Below are 19691 nucleotides of genomic sequence, written 5' to 3'. Positions count from 1 at the left end.
AAAAAGTACTCCAGAAAAGGCAACAGTGAAGGCTATTAGAGGAATAAAAAAAAAGCCACCAGAGCGCTACTTCTAACATATAGACTAACGTTAGTTATTTGCATTTATCCATATTGCATTACTACTGATAATGTTCATTCATAAGGATTCTCAACCACTATGCACTGGCATAGCAAAGTTTTCCATTAACATGTTTTTAAATAATGCAGAATCCCCCATAGAAATTAACTTCCAATGCTACATCTAGTGCAACTGCAATCGAACTTTCACTGTGCTTGTTAACTCCCCTTGGTGTTATGTATTTGATATGGTCCGTACCAGCATTTTTATAGAAGAAAAATTCCCAGTGTTAAGGGCTAATAGCACTTATTTCCTTCCCGTCCACCTTTTAAAAAGCACATCAGCTAACCTGTGACTCCAAAACTGCAAGCATCCAGGACTGCATTCTGAGTAGTTGTAACATTGACTTCTAGACAAAGTTCTTCCAGGGACCAGCTGTTTGCTTGAGCCACATATTGTCTTGTAGCAGTAATATAAGCCTCAGGCACGAATAAGCCACCCAGGCACACATGGATATTCTATGAAAAGAATTGTATGTTTTAGAAGTTTCTATTGTACCTACTGCAATGGCACTTAGCTACATTCAATCTCTCTTTAAACAAAGGCCTAGTCTTCACTTACCGGCTGGTCCGGCGGCACGCCATCGATGTTCTGGGATCGATTTATCGCGTCTGGTTAAGACGCGATAAATCGATCCCGGATCAATCCCGGAAGTGCTCACAGTCGGCGCCGGTACTCCAGCTCGCCGAGAGGAGTACGCGGCATCGACGGGGGGAGACTTCCTGCCGCGTCTGGACCGCGGTAAGTTCGGACTAAGGTACTTCGAATTCAGATACGTTATTAACATAGCTGAATTTGCGTACCTTAGTCCGATTTGGGGACTTAGTGGGGACCAGCCCAAAGAGTTGCACTAAAATATGGACCATCTTGCAAACTATGTATGGCATGTTTCCTCAGATGAAGATTTATCCTCAAAGGGATGGTTTCCTACTAACATACACATGTAGAAACAATTTTATGAATCCTAAAGTCTGTTTTATAGGAAAGAATTAGCAGTTTCAGAAGAGTTCAGTATTTGTACGCAATTGTATTGCACATATACAAGTAGAATTAGAAATACAAATTTCCAAGTGTGTCAACATTTCCCACAAGGCTGTGCTATGTGTCTTTGAATACATGCAGCCTAATCCGTGCACATGCCCAGCACACCGAAACCGGAGAACTTTGCCTAGCAGTACCCATAGAGGCTGTGCTCATGCCTTGGGACTCATCCCCTGAGTATTTAAAGGCAGCACCTCCCTGACTCTCCTCAGTTCATTCTCACTGCCCATGGCTTGAATCGGAGCTCTGAGTGTTGTTCTTGCCTCATGTTTTAGTCTCAGTTTTCTGAGCGTTATTTCTTCTAGATCAGCGGTTCTCACAGTATGGGTTGTGACAGTCAGTAGTACAGTCATTGCCCTGACAATAGATCCGGTTGTCGACTTCAGTACCGCCCTTGACCTCAGTGTTGGCACCTCTTCTGGTACCGGATAGGACTGTCTCACTCAATCCCACAAGTGCTAATTCCCCATTCCTCTTTGGTACAGACGCCGTCCCCGGGTTGGGATGCTACCAGTACACCATGTTCCCTTTTGCTCTATCTTCCACTTCTTGGGTTTTTACCAATTGCACAATTGTGGTGACAGCATACCTCAGAAAGAGGGGATTTCATATCTTCCTGTATCTGGATGATTGGTACAGAGAGGCAACTCCAGAGAAGAAGTCCTCATGTTCACTTCACACTATGCTTACTCGAGAGTCTAGGTCTCATCCTAACCAATGGGAAGTCAACATTGATGCCAGCTCAAAGTACTGAGTTCATTGCGACCCTGCTAGACTGAGTTTAAGAGAATTTCTGCCGACTGACTGATTTTGCATTATTCACCACCTATGTCTGGAACTGCAGTCTCAACCCTCAACCACAGCCCAAGTATGCCTGAGGTTGCGAGGCCATGTGGCTGCATACACACAGATAGACCAACGTCAGCCACATTTGAAGAGGACAAAGGCATAACCTGACATATTGGACTATCTGAACCAACATCTGTTGGACAAACTGGTCTGACTTCCTCTGCCTATCCGGACTCTTTATGGTGGACAACTGTTCAGGGAACGCATGCCAGGGTGTTCCCTTCGCCTGGTCCCCGTCAACCAGGACTACTGTAATTGATGCCTCCTTAATAGGCTGAGAGCACACCTGAGTGCACAGAAAGTTCTAGGCCTGTGGTCGGAACAGGAAGCTTCTCCGCAAATCAGTGTCCTGGAACTTTGTGCCACCTACAGTGCTTGTCAGACACATCAGGGACTCAGCATGCGCATCCTTAACAATAGCACCATGATGTATTATAAAAACAACAAGGAGTCCAGTGGAACCTTAAAGACTAACAGATTTATTTGGGCATAAGCTTTTGCCCAAATAAATCTGTTAGTCTTTAAGGATCCACCGGACTCCTTGTTGTTTTTGTGGATACAGACTAACATGGCTACCCCCTGATACGTGACATGAGGTATTAAGTGAACAGATGGGGATGCATACTCCAATGTGCTGTGTCAAAAGGTGATCAGACTCTGGCAGTGTTGCAACACACCCATCACTGTGGCCTGTCATTTACCTGGGATCCAGAATTACCTGGCAGATCCCCTCAGCAGAAAATTTATCCTTGAATTACAAGTGGTCTAAAAAGCCCAGTGTCCTGCGGTACCTCTTTGCAGTTTGGGAATTCTGACCTGTTCAAGGCAGACAAGAAATGCCATCTATTTTGCTCTTGAGGCCGTGGGTCTCAGTCCAGGCCCCCGATTGATGCTTTTCACCTGATGCTGGGAATCAGAACTTCTGTATGCTTTTTCCTCCAATTCCAATCATCCTGGAGGTCATTCTCAAGCTGAAACTGGATCGTGCCAAGCTCCTTCTCATTGCTCCAATGTGGCAGAAACAATATCAATTCTCTGATGTCCTCAGGTTATTTGTTTGGCCTCCCATATCTCTTCCTTTCTCCCTTTTGGTCAGAAAGCTCCTTTCCCTGTGGCAACATCATCTGCTAGGAGCGTGTGTGAACTGCAAGCTCTGATGGCAGAGCATCCTGAGACACAATTTTCCAAAAAGGAAGTAACTCTGCAGTTGCACCATAAATTTTTATCTGAAGTGGTTTCTCAGTTTTACTTGAAACAAATTATCTCTCTACTAGTGTTCTTCCCTGAGCCGAATTCAACCCCAGATGAGCAGCATCTTCACACGCTGGATGTCAGGTGATGTTTAGCCTTTTACAGATGGAAACATTTAGTTCTTTTCTTCATCTCACCTGTTTCATATGTGAACCCAATGAAGGGGCAACCAGTCTCTTCACAGATGATCTCAAGGTGGAGAACTTCCTATATCCTGACAGCATACGAAGCAGCTCAGACTGCGCCTCCTCAAAGGGTCCGGGCAACAGTGATGGCATTTCCAAGTGATGCCCCTATATTAGGAATTTGAAGGGCTGCCACTAGATCCTGTGTACATATGTTTAAAACCACTATGCCACTAATGCTAAATCCAAATCAGATGAAAACTTTGAGAAGGTAATCCTGCACCTCTTGTTTAAACATACTCCAAGCCCCACCTCCTGCAATTACTGCTTGAGAGTCACCTACATGAAATTCATGGCTGCATCTACTTGAAGGAATTACAGTACAGGTAAGTAACTGTTTCTATTCTTCTGGATGTGATGCAGATGTGTATTCACCAGCCCCCCCTCTGCATCGGAGTCTGTACTGTTGACATTTGGTGCAAAGGAAATGAGGGAGGTTTGGGGGGGGGGGAGCAGCGCGTGGGGTGCACCAACCTTATATAGCCACAGTAGAGGCTAGGATCACAGGGCATGAGAGCAGCCCCTACTTGACTAGGAGTACATAAATTATTTGCTTTGGTGCTCTGGACGCGCACACACCTACAGGGAATACATGGTTGCATCACATTTTGAAGAACAGTAAGTAAGGCTATGTCTACACTACCGCGGTAAGTAAACCTATGCTACACAACTCCAGCTATATAAATAATGTAGCTGGAGTCAACATACCTTAGGTCGAGTTACCACAGGTCTACACCGCGGGGGATCGACAGCAGTAACTCTCCCGTCGACTTACCTTACTCTTCTCGTCGGGGTTAGAGTACAGGGAGTCGACTGGAGAGTGATCGGATGTCGATTTGGCGGGTCTTCATTAGACCCGCTAAATCGACCGCCAGTGGATCGATCTCCGAGTGTAGATCTCAGCTGTAGTGTAGATATAGGCTAGCTGTTTTTTCCCATTGTAGCAACTATGCTGTGTGCATGATCTGTAGCTAGATTTGAAAAATGGCAATTTTTAAACACAGGAAGTCATTCAGGAACACCATAATATACATGCATGTTTGAAGGGGTGTCCAGGTAAGATTTCTGATAAGCTCCTTAGCTAAAGCGTTTCAATACTTTTTACACTAACAGTTAGATACAAGCAGTTACAGACTCATGTAACCCTGATTTCTCAGAATTGCAGAAAAGCCTTTAATGAGAACGGCAATAAAACACAAGATGGATACCTTTAGTTCTTTTGCTCCACCAGAAGCAGCTGCCTGGGAAATATTCTGCAGTTGTTTAATGCGTTCACTGAAGTCAGACACCCACTGAATAACAGTCATGCCAGCAGGTACAGTATAATGAGACCAGCTACGAGGCAGAATACCTAGAGAAGACGTATCCAAGGTAAGCGCTCTGTATGGGTATGAGTTGGATTACTCATGATTTCCAAATGCAATTTTACCCTTTCAGTGGCAGCCACTTCGCTATTACTGTGTTTTACAACAGATTTTTTTATACCACCAAGCACAGTGGGGTTCTAACCTATCTGGGACCAGAGAGTAGAAGAGTAACATGAACTGAAAGACAGAGAGTTTCATGACATTATAGAAAGCTACTTAGTTTTCTAAAATGTGTTCTGCAGATCAATATTTAAACAGAAATTACTGTCTGAAGTACAACTTACTAATGAATGTCTTCCAGGATATGTTAGTAAGTTCAACTGCATATATATCAAGTTGCAAAATACGTCAAAGCTAATTTTAGAATTAAGCCTTTTGCAACATGGAAGACACCAAATTTAAGGAGTTACTGCACAGAGTACCACCACCTTTATCCTCAGGTCACAAGGCAAAGAATATTTTATTAATTCACTGTACAATAGTTCTGCTTAAATCAGTATCTCAACCACCAGCATATTCCATTATATTGGTACAAAATGTCCTTATCATACTGCCAAATGTATGAGCAGAGAAAATAAAGCCAGGGTAGCTTCTGGAGTTCCTCTGATAATTTTGTTACAAGTGAGTGCTTAAAACTTAAGGTTTTGATTGAAACTGGTTTACACTCAATAATACCAGGCTCCAACTGTTTGTTTCAAAATCAGCAAAATCTTATTTTTTGATATGTCTCAGTTTTAGTGCTGCCAACTCTCAATTCCCGTCCAAGTCACACAGTATAGCGGTCTTACTTAAATCTCCAGCTCCTGGACAGTAACATGAAAGTTTTATCTTTCATTTAAATGGTTTCTAGCTCCCCCAGTTGCAGCACAAGGTTAAAAACCACAATCCAAATGAACCCCGAAGGCAAAAAACCTAGACTGACTTGAAGAAAAAAAAACAAAACAAACAAAAAAACACCCCCCCCCCCCCCCAATTTTTAAGCCAATTGCACTCTATTTGAATGCTTAGGTTGGCAATGCTGCAGTTCATCTATGTCACAGGACCAACCTCACCATTTTGACTTTCAGAATTTTGTATTAGGCAAGAACAGTGCTGTTTCTTTTACCCGGTCAGTGCCGGAAATGAGAAAAGATATCAACTGATGCAATAGGATTACTGGGAAAGCATTCTAAAAAGAGAAGCTGGTTTGAAGTCACATACCTTTCACCAATTCGTTTATAAGTGTACGCAAGTAGTTGGTCTGTTTCTTCTTGCCTTCGCAAACCTGAACCACATCTGCAAGATCCTGACGGACATCCTGAAGTAATTTGGCTCCCATTTTCACCTCTCTCTCAAAGAATCGGAACAACGGATCCTTGTTTCAGCAAGAAAAATGAGGAAACAACAAGATGAACGTCTTCTGGTGGGAAAACTAACTTAGCCTTGCAACACTGAAGGGCACCAGTTGGCTGCCCAAATCCCACATGCTTTATCATCAACTGATGCAGTCATTTCCTCCACCCACCCCAAAGACGCAGCTGCCTCACAGATGGTAGTTTAAAGGGAATCAAAGCAAGTACTTCATTCCCTACTGACGCCAACTGTAGGGGGGAACAACAGCGTGCAAACTGCCTGCTGCAGTTTGGTCTGATTACTAAAAATTCCTGTTCCTTTCTGTATCTATGTCCAGAGCCCAAGTCTAACTTGATCTAAACAGAGAAGTTGAATATATAATCCATGTCTGAATTATTCAACAACCTAGAAATTAAGAGAGATTATGGAGAGTCTCGATTGTAAAACAACCTGTCTCATACTAGCCCTCAGAGCTTTATGGCTCCCTTTCATTATTAGTCCCCATTCCCAATTAGCAGAAGCCTCAGTGTTAGCTACCACCCAGTTTTCCAATGAGGACCGACCAGCGATACTACCTTTGAGCCAACATACACTCTTCAGTTCGAGTGATCAGCATGTGGTGTGTATGAAGCCGCACTTACAGCACCCCGGCTTAGGAAGCAAGAGACTATAAATAAACTCTTCTACATGATACCTTCCCAACCAAATGGAAGTGTTACTCTGTCATAATTTCTTAAACTGAATTATAGCAAAGAAAAGGAAACAATGTCTTGTTTCAAAGTCTGCTATACTACTTGGATCTAGAGAGACTATTTTCAAGCTGTAATCTGAGTAGGATACCTCACCCACATTTGCATAACCCTTACTCTTTTGCAGACCAAAATATGTATTTGGAAATCTTAATCATCACCTTAATATTTTCCACTGTTCGTTTAAGATGATTTAGAGTTTGTGGGATAAGGTGGAACCAGTTGGAGGCTGTGGTGTGCAGTGTTCTCATCCAGGATGGACGCCCATCTGAAGTTGAATCTGTTCTTGCCTTCTTCTCAGTTTCTGCATAAGCTAGATCATCTTCATCCTCTAGCATCTGCATTTTCAGCATTTTACTGATCATATCAATACCTGAACCAAAGAATAAAGTAAGCAGAGCCACAAAAGAAAAAAGTGTTGGGATATCAGTACAAGGAAAAGTTTTAAAGATACATTAGTGGATTACATTTAACACTTCTGTGATTGCCACTTATTTAAAAATAATTCTCACGTATACTATTAAACGTGAGTAACCTTCCTTAGAACTCGAAGTAAAAGTCAGTCTCACTTGTGTAGTATCTTCCTGTCTACCGATGAAATTCTAAGCAAGTTACTTTCAACCTTGAGAATTCATAGACATTTGTTATTTTGTGGAGGCTGATATAGTTAATACACATTGAGATACTTGTAACTTTACTATTTAGTGTTACTCACAAAGATACTTGTGTCTCATTTATTTTTTTAAATGCTGAAGAGTTTGAAGTTTACATAACCTGTAAGCACACAAGAAAGTCAAATACAAGTTTTACCCTGTGTGGTGAGAAGAACTTTTTCTGCATTGTTTGGTAAACCAAGCCAGGATGGGGTTTGTGTGTCTGGCAGCAACTCAACCCATTGGACAAATTCTTCACGTCTGCAAGTGAAAGTTGTGGCAGTAAATTGAACTAAATTAATTATCCATAATCTCACGTATTTGAATAGGCAACCAGGAATACGTTGCCTGGCTAAATACCAATACAAAAAATACAATTTAGAGTCCAGCTTCTCGGAAGGAAAGCAAGCTACTAAGGTGAGACCAAACTGAAATTTGAGGTTGAAAAAAATACCTGATTCCATCTGGCATTTGAATATCCTTATGTCCATCAACCTTGCAAGCCAGTTTGAATTCACTATCAAAGCTCAAAGTGGTAAACAAACGCTCCAGGAAAGTGTTTAGCAGACGCTGATCAAATTCATTATCAATGCGACCTCCATAAATGGACTGTGCCATCAATGTCTTCAGAGCAGACCATGGGATCTTATCAGGTGAAATGTTTTGGCGGCCCTGACAGTAAAGACAATTTAATTAGAATGTGAAGATTCCCCATAAAAATAGGGAAATCGAGTTTGGACAGTTTAATGAAAACCTGTTTGTTTGATTTTGGCTATTTTCTTTTTATATTGCTTGCTTCCAGCTAATCTCAGTGTTTCAGATTAATCTGCCCTTCATTGAACAGTAACCACAAGTAATCCAAATGTTACTTTGTATTTAAAAAAGATTATGCAAGAGCAAAAAATTCAATTACTTTTGCTGTATCATCCAACCATGTATCTATTGTGTCACAGGCAGATCTCAGATCAGATTCACCAAATTCATATTTCTTGGACCAGCCCAGGGGAGCATATCGCAAACGTTCTTGAATGATGGCATGGAACCAGGCAAGGAGGAAATATAAACGAGCACGTTCGTTTGGAGACTAGGATGGGAAAAAGAAAATGCATTATTTCTCCACACTAAAACCAAAGCGATCAGAATTTATTAATAAAGAAACCTGGCTTGCTACAGTGCTGAATGTCAAATGTTTAGTAAACACAGTATCTCCAGGTTTTAATGCATCAGATCACAAAAATCTTAAGATTGCTTCCTTACATGCCATGCATGTTTTAGTCAGGGTAAAGTGAAAGCCTCTGAAAAGCTGGTTGCTTTACAGTAATATCAGAAGGCATAGCATTAGTTTAATGTATGATAGACCAACTGAAAGCTATGAAGTTAAAAAAAACTTTCATGAACAGTTTTCAGTTTGAGTTCCCCATAACTACACAGAAACCATCGCCTCACCTTGCATATTCTAGAAACAGGAATACTACTGAACGTCCTTAGCATGTTCGCCTTTACACCAGGAGGAGGTTCAAACACAAAGATCCGACCAGCACGTAGCAAATTCACTGGCACCTAGGATAGAAGAGCATCAACACAAAAGTTACACCCTGAAGAATGCTCTCTTCTACGAAGAATGTGATATTTTGAACAAGTTTGTTATCCTACACTAAGTTTTTTATTAAAACAACAAAGAATCTGGTGGCACCTTAAAGACTAACAGATTTATTTGGGCATAAGCTTTCGTGAGTAAAAACCTCACTTCTTCGGATGCAACCGAAGTTTTTTATTGTAACAGAGTATCCTCCCTCTTGCAATAAAATGCTGAAACTACCAGCAGGATGGACTTACAACATGAGAATCATATACTTTAACATGAATTAAGTCCTAAGGGCCAATTCCTACTTTCTATTAAGAAAAGGAAAGGATGGGAAGATGTAGGCAGCCTTTTCTTCCCTACATAAGCAGGGAGACAGGATATTTACAAAGCACATGACATTACTAGGAATGGGGTGATCAATACCCTAGAACGCACCAAGCAGGATTTTGGTGACATTTGTTCCTGCTCCAGCATATTCATTCCAAAATGCACCCGTTCCCCTGTCAAACTAAGGCCATCATGGGGAATGCTGCCCTAGTTGGTGGGATTCTTGTAACAGTGGGCATTGGAACAGCACTACACACTACTTGCTGTGCCAGTCGAAGCCGAACTTGGTTTCAGTTACCTTGGGATTTATCTCCATTGTAAGGAAAAGTCTGAAGCAAGCATGAGGTTGTAAAGAATGCAGCTTCTTCTCTAGCTGCATCAACCAACCAGGAGCCAGATGGACATTCTTTAGCATCACCCACCTACAAGAATATGGTAACAGAACAGTAACTAACTTATGTTATTCACAGTTCTACTGATATAAAAAAAAAAAGAGGAACAGAACATACCTGCCAGATTTCACTGCTGTGTTTATTGCCTTATCTGCTTGATTAAATCCTTCAGCAGAGCCTACAAGCAGAAGGTTATGGTTAGCTCTAGAAACTTAATTGGCTTAAATTATATGTTTATATGAGGTGGTAAGAAGTAAGACAAACATGATAATTATGCCTGGAACAATTTGCTTTTTCTAAATTAGTAAATGTTAATTTCACCATGCACACACACAAAGATGAAAAATATCTGAATCACTAATAAAAATTTACAGACAAACAAGAAAAATGCTGCCTGAAGACAGATTTAAGGATATTTACTTTATATATTTTGACAAGCGATGTTGACAATGTGTGTTTATAGTGATAAAGCTTTAACTTTTTGAATTTCAATGTCTGTCATTAAATAAACTGTCTCCTCTGAACACCCCCAATTTCCCTCCACTGAAAGTTTTGAACTTTTACGTGTTCTTAAAACTAACATCAGTATCTGTCAAAAATTATTAAAAAAACAAAAAACAAAACAAAAAAACCCCGTCAAGTTCTGCCAAACCGAACGATAATGTATTCTTACCTATAGCAATAGAGGTAATCTGTGTGTTTTGTTCAGTGGCAAGATCTTCAACATGGCCACTGGCATCATAGCCAGGTACAGAACACATCAGTACAGGAGTATTAGGTTTCACCTACAATCCAAGACGTTTAAACAAAAAACAGTCACAATTACTGTAAGAATAAAACATATTGATAATTATGCACCTCCCCCAAATCTGCCGGGGGGGGGGGCATACATTCCCTTCATCCCTTATGCTATTGTAATAACTGTGTTCAGCAAAGCTAGTAAGTTGTTATACTGCAATAGTTTTAGCTAAAAAGGATCCTAGGAATACTGTTCTCTCAGTGCTGAAGCCTATAATGGAAACTGAGGCAGAGCAGTTTGATGTGCCATCACCAACAGAGATTTATGCCCTCAATATGTCATGTTTTAAGTAAAGTATTTTCATTCCTATAATTTACCTCAGTATCTACAATGTGTGTCAGGTCTAATGGCTGCTCCATAATAGACATAAAGGATTCGCCAAGGTTTGCTGAAACAAAGGCATGTGCCATGGCCAGCAGACGATCTGGACGGAATGCCTGGATCAAGAGTAAACGATGAATGGCCTGCCCAATAGGTGCTAAAATGAGAAAAGAAGAGAGTGTTATTTGTTCCTGAAGCTTAACAGGTCATAACTCAACATTTTCTTCCCTATCCTTGAACAGTGTTAATCAAATAATTGGAGAAGAAAGAAAAGACTTGGCAAAACAACTACAGCTTTTAAAGACTGAGATGCAAGTTGCTAAATGCAGGACTCTAGATTCAAATTCACATAATGGTAATTGACGTAAATCAATCTGACAATCAAAACTAACTCTGTCCCAAGAAGGTTATCTTAAACTGACCTAGGCATATCTATCAATGTGACTATTAGGCTTATACACAGTACTCTTTTCAGGTTGCGAGTTCTTCAGTGTCTAGTACAACAGTACCCTAATTTGTTTAGGGCCTTTGTATGCTTCCGCAATGAGTTCATATACATAATCTAAAGCCTATAAAAAAGTGTTGCCATGAATTCTCTAAATATTTCAGCAAAGAAAAACGCTTTCCTAAAGCATCTGTAACTAAAGTGTGGCAATATTATGTAATACAAGACACATGAAGAATGCTAGACTATTAAGGCAAATAACTAAGCTGTTATTTGTAATACGAAATTTTTAGCTTGACAGTATCCCTTGTTAAGATTTTGTTCAGATCTATTGACTGTTTAGCTATCATTTGAAACATATATAGTCCAGAGAAAAAAGCACTACGGGAAACGAGTGTAGTTTATCTTATGCAAATTCTGATCCCATAGCCAAAGAGTTTTACAGCAGCTACTAAAAGTGAGCTTAAAATACTCCCTTTAGAAAAAAAAGTTGGTTAGTAACAATTTATAGCAATTAGACAGCTGTGTCAAAGAAATGCTCATTATAAACAACCTATTTCAAACAAATTTTGCATACAAGTGCTGATCCATTTGATCTTACAGATGGGAAAGAGTGGCAATTTTCTTTTACGTTTTCTCCAATCCAGAGCTTTAGTTTCTTTCTAGCCACCTACAAATATCTACACTTAGCATGAACTGTTAATACAGAAGTTGGGGGGGGTGGGGGGGGGGGGGAGAGAGAGAGAGAGAGAAGAGGGCGCGCTGAGGTAGCAATAGTTCTAGCAGGAGACCAGGCAAGATCAGGAAACTTGTAACAAGAGAGCCTTTTACGGAGTACTGTTAGAGCATTGAGTAAGTTAGACCAGGCTGGCAATGACCAAAAGGCACAGATGCCCATTCAACGGTCTACGTACAATGAATTGTAGGGTAGTTTGTTCCGGTTGCAGGGCACCACACTGACTACACTGGAACCAATTTTAACCGTGTTTTGAAGAGACCATTTGAATTTGCCTCTTTTACTTACGTTTGCAAGGAAACTGCACTCATGTAAAAATTTTGATACCGACACCTTTTTGTGGGCAGTCTGAGGGTGATATCAAGATAATGCCCCATCTTGCGGCAAAGACTCTATGGTAGGTTAGAGTCAGGGACAGGCTGCACAGTCATTACTCATGCTGCAATTGTTTTGTGGATTAAAGACTTCCATTTTCAATCCTATCAAACTTGCAGTTTTCATAAGTGCTAAATTCTAAGACTTCAATGAAGGTCTATTCTATTCAAGACTTAAATTGGCAGCAAGGCAATTGCCAGGGTAAAAGTGCAACTGAACTTACTTGCAGGTTTTTCTTCAGACCAAATGTATGGCACAGTCTGCTCTGGTGAACTGCTCTCCAACCAGATACAGAATTGCTGTATTGAAAGAAATATTAATTATGATGCATTTTACATGACACTTAGGATTCCATTCCAGCTGTAAGATCTTCAGAACAGGGACTTTCTATACACATATGGATACAGAGCCTACCATTATAAAGGTCTTGATACTGACTGGGGGTTTTATTGCAGCAAAAACCCCAACCAAAACTAAAAACATACTGCATTTTACTGAAGATACTGGAAGTCCACTTAAGTAAAATAAAACCCAATGCTTGAAACTATATACTAGTTTCTACAGAGAGGGGGAGACTGTTCCCGGGGTTAGGGCACTAGCTAGGGAAAATCCAGGTTAGAATCCCTGCTCAAAGTCTTCCTGTGTAAACTTGGCAAGCCACTTAGTCTGTGGCTCACTTCCCAATTGTAAAACGGGAACAGTACTTCCCTACCTCATAGGAGTGTTGTGAGGTTAGCTACATGGTGAGGCACTCATACAATAGCAATGGGGGGCCATGCAAGTACCGAACATAAGTCTAACCTAAATCTAGTGCAGTGACAGTGCTTAAGCAGGATACTTGCCTCATCAGCTTGAACCTTAGAAACCAGGTCCTTAAACTCAGGAAGGCAGCTCAATCTCATCATAGCTTCCATTTGTTCTGTTGTAAGTCCACTGATCTTTGGGAGAGATGCTGTGCTGAGTACAATTTCTTTTCCTCTTAAGAAATGTTGGAATTCTGCATCATACGTAGGCTCCCTTAAATTAAAAGTAGAGTACATTTTAGCCAAGTGTCTGTCTTCAACTGAAGTAGTGGTTAACCTTAAGGCACCAAATACAAAGCTTTCACGTATGTAAATGGGAAAACTGAGATGCATCTCAAAAAGCAAAGATTCAAACATTTACCCAATTGTGCCTTTAAGTTTAATTCTGGCCAACAGCATAGCAAAGGTTATGTGATCCTGATGTAACATGCCACGAGCTACTCTATTGAAAGCCACCTATCAAAACAAAATGTAATTGGTTAGTTGTATTATAAAGAGCCTTAATCAGATTTCCACAGGACAAGAATTTTTGCTAAGTACAATGTCTATGAAAATTCTATACTGAACCTGGAAGAGGTCTTTTGTGATGATTGAGAGACGCTGGGTATGGTCTGTAATTCCCTTCAAATTTGGGTTCTCATACAAGACATTATGATAGATGTCCAAGAAAAACTGGAGAGAATACTGGTATAAGAAGTGTATCTAAAGAGTAAAAAAAAAAAAAAAAAAAAAAAAGAGTTTAGAACGTATGGCCCCACTGTTTGACAAATACTGAGGTTATTGCAATTCATGATGTACTTATGTAGTCATAACTGGAATTTAAACAGTACAGCATAACTTTAAAAAATGTGTTAACAGTACTGAATATTTCTGGTGAGAAGAAAGGGATTAAATTTGGTTCTTTATCTAACCTGTTTCAGTGACTCCATTGTGAAGTAGATACTACTGCATGCTGTAGAAAGTGGCAGATACTGCTGAGATACAGTCTCCACCTCTTGCATGACAATATCAGTCTCTTCTACTTTTCTGGTGACCTCTGCTGCTTCCTTCTTTAGGTTCTCCAAAGTAGTTATGATTGTGTCATCATCTAAAATACGTCCCTTCACTTCATTGAGAGCTTGTAGCAGAGATTTTTCTAACTGCCGCAAACGCAGTTGGAATTCACCTTAAGTAAAACAAATTGAGATCTGCGATCACATGCATTGCATATAAACCTATACAAACATTTTATTCTATGCAGCTTGTCATATCTCCTATATGCTTTGAAACAGAGTGTTACAAAATATCACATTCCTCAACTATAAAAGGAATAGCTGTATATTAGTAAGAGAGTGACAGTCAAGTTTATTCTCCAATTCTCTGACTAATTAGGACTCATTTTTATGGTTTGATTTTTCAGAAACCTACCTTGAAGTTTAAGGAGGTCAGAACGTTTTTCATCAACATCTGGTCTTTCAGCTTTCAGGACCTCATTCAGACACTGGCTCTGTAAACTACTGCGAGTTACTGTGAAATTGACAAACGTAACACGAGAGCAGAGATCCGGGGGAAATTCAACCTATCAAAATAAATATCAGGATCATTTTGTTGGCTTAATGTGTGTTCTGCCCTGCTGAAAGCTAAACAAATTTGTAAGCGTTCCTTACTGTTGGATCTCTGGTGGAGAGGAAGATGACAAAGGACGGTGACAAGTCAATATCTTGGTCTCCCAGGGTAATAAGCACTCGACCTCCAGTTCTCCGGACTTCACGATTCAGCACAGGATTCAGAACTGGGTCATAGCTCTCCACATCCTAAACAATAATACAATTGAGAGAGTAATGAACACAACAAGCTTGAATAAAGTTTGATCTGTATCACATTTTCCCCCCGCTTGGGAAAAGCTCTAGTGGTAATCCACATGAATTTTTGATCATGTGTGTAACTTCTGTTAGTCCAATGTTATTCCCCATACAATAAGCTATACACAGTTTAATTTTTAGGATCAAGTACTATTCAGACATTTTAGATGATGGATTACATACTTAAGTACTGTTTCCAGTTTGGATTTCTTAACGTTGCTGTTTTCATTGTGTAGATATCAGATTATAAATAGCACCAAGAGGCCCCAATCAGAAGTGATGCTCCCACTGCTACAAATATTAGACCTGAACCCTGCCTCAAACAGCTCACAATTTAAGAGCACAAGCAATAAGAGCATGATGGAGACAGACACCTTTGGAAAGTAAATTCATCTGTGCCTCAGTTTTGTCCATCTGTGCTATGGATGTCTACATAGTTTTGTAGCCTTATTTCTTAAGGTGATATAGCCTTATTTCTTAAGGTGTTGTGAGGTGCTTGGATACTACAGAAATGGGTGCCATCTCTAGACAAACCTACTTTTTTATATACATGCATATATTTGCCTTACTCTTTGTACTTTCATCAAGCCAATCTGGCTTCTCCCATCTGCTCTAACCTAGCTATTTCAAATACTGACTATTCACTGTAGACATCCATAGAAGTGAGTTTTAAGATTAAAAAACAAACAACAACAACAAAAACAGGAGCATTATAGATCAGTGTAGGGACTGTTCTGTGCAGAAGGGATGGTGTGTAAAGAATCACTGAAGGGGAGTGAACTGGATAGTCAAATCAGAAGGAGCACAATAGGTGACAAATTATTAAGTAGCAAGAGGCACAGCTGAAAAAGGCCTTTACATTTGACCTTGATATGGTAGGAGAGGGAGAGCAATGTGGTTAGAACAGGTAAGGAAGATGATCTTTGCTGCATTTTGATCCATTGTCTACACAAGGACCTTCGTTTATTCAATACCTGAAAAGCACAGAATTGCCAGAGTAGTTTTATTGCTAAGCCCCAACAAGAGAAGATTTCAAGAGTACTTCCTGGGAAATACAACCACAATTTTTTTTTTAATTTATGTAAACAAGAGACTAACCTGGACGAGTAGAGGGTTACCAAATCTCAGTGCACTTTCCAAGTTCTTTCTGAAAGCATCATCCAAAAAGCTAGTACGAGTGATCTTACGGTCCTTGTATTCATTCATAATGAACTCTGTGGCTTGTCCAGAAGGATCAATGATCAGTGGATACCTAAGTTAGTGAAAAAATATTTCCATCATATGACTGATTTAAGGCTTCTGATAGAAGCCATTTAGTCCACTCAGGTTGAGTTAATATTCTAAATCTTTTTTGGAGAATGTGGGCTCATGTAATGAAATATGGAGGATCATCGTCATTATTTGAAGAAGATAACAGTTAATAATCTAACTAGATACACCTATCAAAAGGATACTAATACAGACTAACAGCTTTCAGTTTGAGCTAAATTGGTATAATAGTGAAGTATATAAAAATGCAAGTTGTTCTGCTTATAAACACAAGCAAAGGAGATTATTAAGACTTGCATTTAATTTGCTATCATGGGTACTATGTAGATACCAGACAGTGATCAAAATTCTCAAAGCATTTATATTCAGTTTGATGATAAAGTTTCAATCAAGTTTTCCTTTTGATAGGTGTGTGCAATTTCCATTGACTTCAGTGGGAGTTCTGTGCACCGATCCATTGTTAAGTTTATCCCCATACATTCTGTACTTATTGTACAAATGAAGTACCTATTAAACCGCTTAAGCATGATGGCGTTTTCTGTGCACAGGTCATCTGCAGGTAGAGAACTTGCTTGCCAGCGAAGACGCTCATCTGCATTGGAAAGGTATTCTGTTCTTGCAATGTCTGTACGGAACTGAAGAGTAAAACATTATTATTACTTGCCCAAAGAGAGCCCAAAGTTTGATCAAATTTGATCTTTACCTTTTGTGAACACCTTGTGATTTCCCCTTTACGAAGCAGTAACTCATTACAATCAATGTTAACACCTGTGGTAGTCATGACCTTGTTAATTGTGGAGCAATCTTTACCTGGATATTTGCTTGCTGCAAGTGATGGGACCATGTAGTGAACAAGTTCTGTCGCATTTGCTGGTCAAAGTACCCAGCATAAGCAATAAAAGCTCCTGAAAGCAAACAGTCTCCTGCAATAGTGGACATCTGGTTCTTGAAGGTTTCACTTGTCTTCTCCCATCTTTCACGTTCAGCAGACAGACTCTTCAAGAGAGCTGTGCTACGGTTTACCTAGAAATTAAGGAATGGTCAATATAATGTACATCTTTATTTAAAATGAAGGCTCCCATAATTAATCCCATTTGCAACCTAGATGGACAGATAAGTGTGCCCAACACACCAGACTTTGGACTCAAATTTTCAGAATTACGTATGTCCAGAAAACAACTATGAGTGCATGCACAACTCTGGAAGTTTGGTTGTTAGTGTTCTTGGGCTGTGAATTTTACGGATCTGGTAGTGGAAAGGGATAGAAGGGTTGTAAGCATTTTGGAGAACAGGATTAAAATTCAAAACGACTGACAAATTGGGAATAACTGGTTAGGATCTAGCTGGCTAGGCTGAAGAGGATCTGCAGGTTATAGTGGATCACAAATTGAGTATGAGTGAACAACATGATGCAGCTGCAAAGAAGGCTAATATTCTGGAATGTATTAACAGGTGTGTTGTAAGACGACCTGGGAGGTACTGGTCCCAATCTATACTGCAATGAGGGCTCAGCTGCATTACTGTGTCCAGTTCTGGATATATCACTTTAGGAAAGATGTGGACAGGTTGGAGAGTTTCCAGAGAAGGACAACAAAAAATGATTAAATGTTTAGAAAACCTGACCTATGTGAAAAGGTTAAAAAACTGGGCATGTTTAGTCTTGAGAAAAGACAACCACAGTGAAAGTCTTCAAATATGTTGAGGGCTGTTCTAAAAAGGACTGATCAATTGTTCTCCATGTCCATTTAAGATAGGGTGAGAAGTAAGCGGCTTAATCTGCAGCAAGGGAAATATAGATTAGATATGAGGGAAAACATTCCAACTGTAAGTAGTTAAGCACTAGAATAGGCTTCCAAGGGAGGTTGTGGAATTCCCATTGTTGGACATTTTAAAAAACAGATTGGACAGACACCTGTCAAGGATGAACGAGGTTTATTTTACCCTGCTACAGCAAAGGAGGCTGGACTCTGAATCATAGAAATGTAGGGCTGAAAGTGAACTCATCAGTGCAGCTCAAGGAACCAAAAAATAAGAGGACATTTGTATGGACCGTTTGACCTGACTTCACTAGTGTTGTCTGAAGAAAACATTTAATATAGCAGTTACCCTGCAAGGTAGTTTTAAAATATGAGAAAAGGTATACACTCAAGCATTAAGTAATCACAATTCCTCTGAAACACATTTGAGACTTACAGAATTGATCATTCCAATGGGTGAATTTTGTGCTTGTGAAAAAGGAGTGGCTTTACCTATGCTAGCTTTCCTTGATTTTGAGTAACATTCCACCTGCTTGCCTAGTCCTGATCAGACAGATTGCCAATTTAATTGGCAGGCCAGCATGAGGCAGTGACTGGAAGAGCAATCCTCACTCTGGCCTGTTTATCAATGGTTGGCAAAACTCTTTGTAAGAAGTCCAAAGGAGGAAACCTACTGAAAGGCAAGCCATTGTATAGAGAGGCCATTAAAGCATTCTGTGTTAGAAAGGTATACAGAATGTTTCAAAGCCACTATTCCCACCCCCTGAAACATCAAAGAAAAGTCAGTAAAATGGACAAAATGGTACATTAAGGATTCTCACTTTTGCTTCAACTGCAGCCAGGTCCGCCTTAATTGCTTGAGCCTCTGAAATCAGCACTGCATACTCTTCCTTGTAGCGAGCAATACTGGCCTCGAGATCACGAATCATCTGTTCTACCTCATTAGCTTTCTGTTGATTGTCTTTGGCATCATCCTCCAGTTTCTGTAGTTCATTGCGGAGGGGTTCTACTCGTTTCAACATATCAGCATAATTCAGCTGTGAAACATGTGAACAGTCAGTTCCAGATACTTTCTAGAATGGAACTTACCACGTGACTTGGGACCATGCAAGTCAGCAAGCATAATTTTTTTATGGATTGAGGGCACCCCTCAGGATTTTAGGTATTCAGACTTTCATTTTAAAAAGGTTAAGTTTCTAGTCTTCTACTTAAACTGATTCACTATTCTGAGTCTGCAGGTGGCCTCAAAGAACCAAGAGGTGTGAACTGCACTATTCATCTCACTGAAGCGAGAATGATGTTCTTTGGGAAGCCTCCAGATTTCAATCAAATTTCAAATTCAATCGTGCAGGGCAGGGACCATTGCCCACGATGCCAGAGCTCTCTCTCAGGGAGTGTAGGATGAAGGCAGGGGAGACACTGCAAGGAGTCTGGAAGGCTGGAAGAGGGAAGCTTACCCTATGGGGTAAGTACCAAATTAGTGTATCCTTTTCC

General features: G+C 40.2%; 1 protein-coding gene across 1 annotated transcript in view; it reads right to left on the bottom strand.

Moving 5' to 3' along the window:
• The window catches only part of LOC128836282 (cytoplasmic dynein 1 heavy chain 1), a 76311-nt gene that overhangs the window by 1224 nt on the left and 55396 nt on the right, over nucleotides 1-19691 (bottom strand). Inside the window, exons 54-76 of the mRNA XM_054026394.1 lie at nucleotides 19019-19234; nucleotides 17251-17463; nucleotides 16948-17075; nucleotides 16270-16423; nucleotides 14977-15123; nucleotides 14738-14888; nucleotides 14242-14495; nucleotides 13898-14032; nucleotides 13692-13786; nucleotides 13370-13544; nucleotides 12751-12826; nucleotides 10968-11128; nucleotides 10525-10636; nucleotides 9969-10029; nucleotides 9758-9881; nucleotides 8994-9107; nucleotides 8461-8631; nucleotides 8002-8219; nucleotides 7705-7808; nucleotides 7056-7267; nucleotides 6014-6167; nucleotides 4655-4797; nucleotides 410-578 (exon numbers count right to left, since the gene is read on the bottom strand). Coding sequence (XP_053882369.1) covers nucleotides 410-578; nucleotides 4655-4797; nucleotides 6014-6167; nucleotides 7056-7267; nucleotides 7705-7808; nucleotides 8002-8219; nucleotides 8461-8631; nucleotides 8994-9107; nucleotides 9758-9881; nucleotides 9969-10029; nucleotides 10525-10636; nucleotides 10968-11128; nucleotides 12751-12826; nucleotides 13370-13544; nucleotides 13692-13786; nucleotides 13898-14032; nucleotides 14242-14495; nucleotides 14738-14888; nucleotides 14977-15123; nucleotides 16270-16423; nucleotides 16948-17075; nucleotides 17251-17463; nucleotides 19019-19234 — 3487 coding nt within the window. The remainder of the gene's footprint in view (nucleotides 1-409; nucleotides 579-4654; nucleotides 4798-6013; nucleotides 6168-7055; nucleotides 7268-7704; nucleotides 7809-8001; nucleotides 8220-8460; nucleotides 8632-8993; nucleotides 9108-9757; nucleotides 9882-9968; nucleotides 10030-10524; nucleotides 10637-10967; nucleotides 11129-12750; nucleotides 12827-13369; nucleotides 13545-13691; nucleotides 13787-13897; nucleotides 14033-14241; nucleotides 14496-14737; nucleotides 14889-14976; nucleotides 15124-16269; nucleotides 16424-16947; nucleotides 17076-17250; nucleotides 17464-19018; nucleotides 19235-19691) is intronic.

Source organism: Malaclemys terrapin, chromosome 4, assembly GCF_027887155.1.
Source record: "Malaclemys terrapin pileata isolate rMalTer1 chromosome 4, rMalTer1.hap1, whole genome shotgun sequence".
In the NCBI taxonomy this organism is placed as follows: Eukaryota; Metazoa; Chordata; order Testudines; family Emydidae; genus Malaclemys; species Malaclemys terrapin.
Note: the sequence above shows the minus strand (reverse complement) of the source record. Positions and strands in the feature narration are given on the sequence as shown.